Raw genomic sequence first — 7973 nt, forward strand, 5'->3', positions numbered from 1 at the left:
GATTTAGATTTATGTCTTTACATAAAGTTCAAGTCCACAGGATAGTCTCAGAATATGAGTTTATTGGATTCAAGAATATGATACTCTATTTTACTAATAAATAATTCAATAATCACATTATTGAATGTCATTTACGACCTCCAATTTTAGAATATAAATTTCAATATTTTTATTGGATGCCACGTGTTAAGGATTAGTACCTTCAGACTATGTAATAATTTTGTCTTTACAAAATTAGTATTAAGATTTAATAAAATTTATTGCTTTCTTATATTGATAAACTAGTTAAGATCTTAATATGTTTATAAACTACAAAAATTTACATTGTTTTTATTATTTTTACATAATAGAGAGTGAGGATTCAAAGGAGTAATTGAATTATGGTGGCTTTCAAGAGTAATTCGAGTAGTTGCAAAACAGTCTAAACTATTGCAGGATAATTTATATTTTGAATTAAACATTTAAGAATGTATTATAAACCAATTCTTTAATAAATATGTTACAAACTTAACCAATGTATTGTAAGGAAATGAAATGACACTCATTGACTCGTTGTGATTGCGAAGAAAAGAGTGGTAATGGGGTGGAAAAAAAAAAAGAAAAAGAAAAAGAAAAAGAAAAAAAGAAAAACTGCGACAAGGCAATCTCGAAGCCTCGCCTTTGTACCGATATATAATTTCCCCGAAATCGTCGCCCAACCAATGGAATGTGAAACAGAAGACTCTCTTCCCTCCCTAGATTCCCCCACCCCCGACGAAAACTTCTCTCTTTCTCTCGTACATTTTTCCATCTCCGGTGCTGTTTCCTGCCGCCGTTACCTTCTGACTGGCTGTCCTCTGGTGGGTTTTCATGTTTTTCATCTCATGTTTCTCTATTGATTAGATTGAGCGACCATTACGTGAATTCTTTTTATCCGCATTTAGCAATTTTGATTTTCGTGGCACTCAATGCAATGCAACTTCATTTCCTGCTTCTATTAGGCACTTAACGCATCCCCCTTTTCTTTTTGATGAATTTTGCTGTGGTTTGCTAGGGCTGTATGCGTGAAACAATAGCATTCGAGGGCATTTCTAATTAATGACCATGAATCTGATACTTTAATCAAGGACATACGTTTGTTAATTTACATTTAATTTTTTTGTTTCACCGCTATATTACAATTGTTAGTTAATACCAAATTACTTGAAATTAACAATTTGGAGATTATTTGATGGTAGCACTACTTTGGATCTGTAGGACTGTTTAATTATGTTGTTTGATCCTAGAGTCAAGTGTGTTTCTTTTATCTGATCTATCGTTTCTCTTATTTTTGAATATTGGTGAATATCTGCCTCCAGCTCTGTAAGTGGAAGACACCATTCCTTCTGCCCCGTCTACCCCATTGTCCATCCTATTCACGGAGTAGAATATATTTTAGAAATAAATGGAGAGTATAAAGATTTGTTCGTTTACAAGAGAAGAGTACAGAAAGGGAGGAAAAGCAAACCTTCCAACTAGCTATAATTGCCGAATGCTATCCAGTTGACTTTTATATCACATAGTGCACGGTCAAATACTTACAGTTGTAGGCCTTTCATCATTTCCTGTCATTTTTCTTTTTTTCTTAACTCTTATAGTTTGTTTTGGTTCAAGTTGAATCAAAATTCGTTGCTGATTGGTTGATCTCATATTTATGCAGTTATATTAGGTGGCCATGGTTTCTGTAGCATCATTTTGAAGAACAGTCCAGGAATAGGTCATGAATTTTTCTGGCTAATGATTTGGTTGACGGTAAGTTCTTTCAGTTTGTTTTTCTCTCTGAAAGCTAGTTAACCAGGCAAGCAGAGATGAGTGTAGTAGGTTTCGATATTGGAAATGAGAATTGTGTTATTGCTGTGTCGAGGCAACGCGGTATCGATGTTCTTCTAAATGAGGAATCACAACGAGAAACCTCTGCAGTGATATGCTTTGGGGAAAAGCAGCGGTTTTTGGGTTCTGCAGCAGCTGCTTCTGCAACAATGAACCCAAGATCCACAATATCTCAGGTAAAGAGATTGATTGGACGTAACTTCACTGAGCCAGGTGTTCAAATTGATCTCAAAATGTTTCCTTTCAAAACATCTGAAGCCCTTGATGGGAGCATTTTGGTTCATGTGAAATACTTGGGGGAGACTCATACATTTACTCCTGTTCAGATCATGGGAATGCTCCTTGCACATCTGAGAGATGTAGCTGAGAAAAATTTGGGAGCACCATTTTCAGATTGTGTTATTGGTATTCCATCGTATTTTACAGATTTGCAGAGACGGTTATATTGGAATGCTGCTGCTATTGCTGGTTTAAAGCCTTTGAGACTCATGCATGACTGTACTGCAACTGCACTTAGCTATGGAATTTATAAAACAGATTTCTCAAATACAGGTCCAATATATGTTGCATTTGTTGATATTGGTCATTGTGATACCCAGGTCTCTATTGTATCATTTGAGCCTGGACATATGAGGATCATGTCACAAACCTACGATAGAGATTTAGGAGGTAGAGACTTTGATGAGGTTCTATTCAGCCACTTTGTAGCAGAATTTAAGAAGAATTATGATATCGATGTAAATTTAAATGTCAAGGCTTCTATCAGATTGCGGGCAGCTTGTGAGAAGCTAAAGAAAGTTTTGAGTGCAAATTTGGAGGCAGTTCTTAATATTGAATGCCTGATGGATGAGAAGGACGTTAAGGGGTTTATCAAAAGAGAAGAATTTGAAAAGCTTGCTTCTGGGTTATTGGAGAAGATTAGCATTCCCTGTACCAGAGGCTTAGCTGATGCAGGATTGGCTGTAGAAAAAATCCATTCTGTTGAGCTTGTTGGATCAGGGTCGAGGATCCCTGCGATAACAAGGTTATTGACTTCTGTATTTAAAAAAGAACCCAGTCGCAAACTCAATGCTAGTGAATGTGTAGCTCGTGGTTGTGCTCTACAGTGTGCCATGCTTAGCCCAGTTTTCCGGGTCAGAGAATATGAGGTTTGCACTTCCCTTGGGGTTTTATGACTTGCATTAGCTAGGCATTTAATCGGGAGTCGAGAAAAGATTATATTATTCCTAGCATGAACTTGAATCTTTAATGCCAATAACTGGATCTGGATAAAACACAAAACTGTCATGGTTCTGCTTTTTTTCCTTTTTTTCTTTTAGCTTCTTTTGGGTTCTTGGGTGTAATGTACTTAGACAAAGAAGGGTTCTTGAATCCTACTCTTTTTACCAACATTGACCTTAACTTAACAAAATTTGTTGACCTAAAGAGTAACAGTTCGATTATTTTTCTTTAGAAATGGGTGAAATGTGATATTTCGTTCTTGTATAACATGATTTAGGCGATTTTGCAACTTGTAATTATGTGTTTTCTTCATCTACTTACTTGACATGTTCATTCTTCTGGGCTTATTAGTTGCATGGATGCTAAATGGTATATGGTTGATGGAACACAGGTTCAAGATTCATTTCCATTCTCAATTGGCTTCTCATCAGATGCAGGCCCAATTAGCTTAGGATTAAATAATGTACTATTTCCCAAAGGCCAGCACATTCCAAGTACTAAAATTCTATCATTCCAGCGCAACAGTTTATTCCACTTAGAAGCAGTCTATAGTAACCCGGATGAACTACCTCCTGGCATGTCTTCAAAAATTGGTTGCTTTACAGTATGTTCACTTTTAATCTTTTTTATTTATTATTATTGTTATTATGGAAGTAGTTCTTGTCGAGCCGGAAACTGCTGCAGTGTTCGGAAACTACTCTAGAGAGTGTGTTAACCTGTTTCTGTTTCTTTTTTAATTTTTCTTATGTTGGATTGGAATTGATTGTTAAATGTTAAGTCATTTGAGATGTAGATTGGTCCTTTCCAAGGTTCAAACAACTCGAATTCAAGGGTTAAAGTCAGAGTTCAATTAAATATGAATGGGATCATTACTGTTGAATCAGCTACAGTAAGTAATATTTCCGTCAGATTTTCCATTGCTTATTGGAAATTTCTATGTATTTATATGAACTATGAATTTAGATTGTAGAGGATACTATAGATCAACAAATTTCAAGGAGAGATGCTACTCACTCGAACACAGAGAAGATGGAGACCGAGTTTGTTGATTCTTTCCATTCAGAGGTATTGAAGACATTCCTTTCAGTACTTAAAAAGCTTTATATGCATCAGAAATATGGTTTTGCTGTTAATTCTGTAATATATACATCTTCCGCTTTTGGAAATGCCTATACTCTCTCGCCCCTCCCTCCCTTCCTGTCTCTCTCAGGAGACATGCCAATACCATCTAGAAAAGCTCATATTATGTTTCTTATCTCCCTACTTTTCCTTTCCTGGAAATTTGTCTCTTATCTCTTTGAGTGTACTTCACAAAAATTTGGTGTTTTTAAATAAATTGATTTATTGCATTTGTCCAGTCTGATGTTTCAAGAAAAGCTAGGGGCACAAGGAGGATTGACATACCAGTTAGTGAACATATATATGGTGGAATGACCAAGGCTGAGCTCTTAGAAGCCCAAGGAAGAGAACTCCAACTGGCCCAACAGGATAAAAATATGGAACAGGCCAAAAATAAGAAGAATGCTTTGGAGTCGTATGTCTATGAGATGAGGAATAAGGTAATTATTCTTTTTTCCTGAGGCTCAAAGTTTTTCTGATCCCAATAGCATATTTTCATTTGAGTGATACGAACAAATAATTTAAAGCTCCATTTACTTCTATATGCTCGGTTTAGTTTCAATGGATGCGTGAACCAGACACTTAAATCAATCTTGTAATGCTACTGCTAAATTGTTTTGACTACTTGGGCCGTGGTTATAAGAATTTCAGTTGCTACCACACACCAACTTTTAGATCAAATTATTGATTTCCGTCATGCAAGCATAATGCATCAATTAGTTTCAATGGAAGTTTAAGCTCTATCAACATTGCCTAACAACATTTTAAGGGGCCATTGACGTACAAATTTGGAATCGTAAACCTGAGAATATTAAGCCTTCAGGTTTAAGCTGGGGTATTTAGTTTGCTTCGATTTAAACAAAATTGTGATTGGATTGCATGTTTAGGAAGCTTGGAAATGGGTTTAGGGTTTAGGGTCTTAGGGTTATGATATATTTTATTGCATTTAATCAAAGGTTTGATTATAGATTAATTTAAATTTGTCATCTTAATTATGTGTTTTAATTGTTTTAATATAGTGAGGTTCAAAATAAAATATTTTTCATATTTTTCAAACATAACCGAATCAAAATTAAAACTGCTTTTCTTCTTATTTTTAAAAATCACTCACTTAAATATGTAAAAAGTTTTCTTATTTAACCAAACTTTATTGGGTAGCTTTTTTAAAAAGACTTTACCTAAACTCAGATATTATTTATCTTAATAATTTTAGCTTATTATTTTGTAATTCAAGATCAACTCAATTTCAACCACTTTTTTTTCTAAATAAAAATATCAAAGCACTTTGTCTTCGTCAATTTTTTAAATCGAGATTTCACTAAAATTTAGATCATTTATTTCACTAAATGTTCACAGTATCTTGAAGTAAAACTTTAATTCTCACGGATACGGGTCAATATCCTGCCGATTTTTTTTATCTTTACAGAAATCTAATGTTGCAGTTTGAATATTATTTATCGTTATAAAAACAATGATGATCCTTGATGTGGTTTTTTTAATAGCTTTTCAACACATATCGGAGTTTCGCTAGTGATCAAGAGCGAGAAGGCATCTCCTCAAGCCTCCAGCAAACAGAGGAGTGGCTTTATGAGGATGGAGACGATGAGACAGAGAGTGCTTATTCCACTAAGCTAGACGATCTTAAGAAGGTTATTTCTATTTCTGTTGTATGATACAATGTTGTATAACATTTTCTGAACCAGAAGTTTCCCATTTCAATTTCTCTTCTCTTTGCTTATTCTATTCTTCCACTTTTCTTAGTTGGTGGATCCTATAATTAACCGATACGAGGATGAAGAAGCTAGAGCACAAGCTAAAGCACATCTGTTAAAGCGTATTTCTGATTATAGAAACTCTGGGGATTCACTTTCACCTCAAGTTCGAGCATTGGTAAATGACTAGTAGCCTCTCGTGTTACGATTCTTAGTTGGGTTTGTTGTGAACTCTCTACTTTTCTCCAGATCTTTGAGGAGTGCGACAGAGTAGAGCAGTGGTTAACAGAGAAAAACCAACAACAAGAGCTGATAGCAAAACACACTGACCCTTTACTATGGTCAAGTGAGATCAGAACTCAGGAAGAGGATTTCGACAAGTATGATGCTTCTCTGTTTGATTTGTTGGAAATTTAAGAAGTTTGTGTAAGATTAGACACTTACTGTAGAGAAGTTTTCCTGATCCGGTTTTCATAGTACTAGACTATGGATCTGGTGAACTGAGTCTAAATGGTCACTTAGGACGCTAATTTTAAGCTACGATCTTTCTGGTTATGCCAACGTGTTATAAATAGATTCGAACCTGAAAAACCGTAACTTAGCTCAGTTCTATATTTATTTTCAAATAAGCATGCTTGGTATCTGCAGCCTTTTATTTATCATCCAGTGGCTTACTACCATTTGCTTAACATTAAACTGCATTTCAGGACATGCCAGAGGATCTTGAGACCTGTGTCTTCCAATACAAATTCAGGAGATTCCAAGGAAACAAACCATCAGAATTCTTCTGATAATCACCATTCTTAAAAGGCAGCATTGTTTCTTCTTAAGATTAATCAAAGATTTTGATTATTATTCTTCTGACAGAAGTCGATGATATCTCTTGCCACTGTTTTAAGTGTCCAGAATGAAGAGTAGTACAACTGCAGGTCATGACAGATAACCAATCAGCTTGTGTTTTTATTTCCTCTTCTTTTCGTTTTTTTTTTTTTTTTTTTTTTGTTTGGGGGGGGGGAGGTTCTCACATTCACTTGAAACCTTCATGAGTGTTGTATCATTCGAATGAGGGTTGTCTTTCAGTTTTGCAACCATTTGACGGCAACCCTCATAGAATTATTGCCTTTCTATTCATTGTCTTTTCATACATTGATTTTGTGAAAACTCATCATATCTTTATAGTTATACATATAATACACACATTCCATGGTTATCATGAGCTACACAGGAAAAAAGGGTAATTTTAGCTTCATTAAGACGTTGACGTTTCACGTTTGATCCATTTATATGAGCAAGTCTTGCATTAGTTTCTAAACGTGTGAAAGCATTTTTTGGACACTAAACATGAAAAGTAAGCTGTAATATAGATTTTCTCGTTGCGTGTATGTTTTCCTATTGATGTCAATTCAAGATTTTCTAGTTGCACATATGTTTTCCTATCGATACCAATTCGATTGTAATCTAGTGTATAAAATACTGAGGGGAAATGGATGTAATGGCAAAATTGGTTCACACGGTTGGGAATTTAGCAGAATTTGCGTAGAATAAGATTTTTAGCGAAATATTTAATGTAGGCATTTATGACTTTTTGGTAATTTCAATTTTGGGTATTCCATAGTTTTAATGAATCGTGTATTTTAAATGAATCGGGCAAGATAGCGGGATTTGCGATTGCAAACTCGGTTATTAGATTATATCTTAATTGAATTTAGATTTATATTCGAGAGAAAATTGCAGCAAATCTTTTCTGTATAAAAAATTTCTATTCTTAATATCCCAATTAGTTCTTGGATTATATCCTAATTGAAATTGTATCTTTAATAAATATTTATACATTTATTTACTAACATTTCGAAAATATATAATTTTAATAAGATTTTCGAAATATGGATTTCTAATAAGTTTTCAAAATAGGGTTGTTTATCTTAGGACCAACTAGATGAATAGCAATAACTTACTATTGGGAAAAATAACAAAACTTTTCAAAAATGACAAAATGGGTCTAAAGATATCCAAAAACCCAAAATGTCCTTATAATTCAGAATTGCCACCTACTTTCTAGAGCTAAAATAAAAC

The 7973-nt window shown here is 34.4% G+C and overlaps 1 protein-coding gene across 2 annotated transcripts; it reads left to right on the top strand.

Moving 5' to 3' along the window:
- The first annotated feature begins 592 nt into the window (after positions 1–592).
- Positions 593–7110, top strand: LOC103502780 (heat shock 70 kDa protein 16). Of its 2 annotated transcripts, XM_008466856.3 has the most exons (11): positions 593–839; positions 1338–1564; positions 1679–2996; positions 3461–3673; positions 3863–3958; positions 4033–4134; positions 4428–4628; positions 5691–5837; positions 5950–6078; positions 6150–6280; positions 6608–7110. In XM_008466856.3, exons 3-11 carry the CDS (start codon positions 1827–1829, stop codon positions 6705–6707), a joined length of 2289 nt encoding a protein of 762 aa, XP_008465078.1. In that variant the 5' UTR covers positions 593–839; positions 1338–1564; positions 1679–1826; the 3' UTR covers positions 6708–7110. The 2 variants fall into 2 exon arrangements, with proteins under 2 accessions (XP_008465078.1, XP_008465079.1); XM_008466857.3 differs by lacking the exon at positions 1338–1564.
- The last annotated feature ends 863 nt before the right edge of the window (positions 7111–7973 follow it).

Source organism: Cucumis melo, chromosome 4 (genome assembly GCF_025177605.1).
Source record: "Cucumis melo cultivar AY chromosome 4, USDA_Cmelo_AY_1.0, whole genome shotgun sequence".
Lineage (NCBI taxonomy): Eukaryota > Viridiplantae > Streptophyta > Magnoliopsida > Cucurbitales > Cucurbitaceae > Cucumis > Cucumis melo.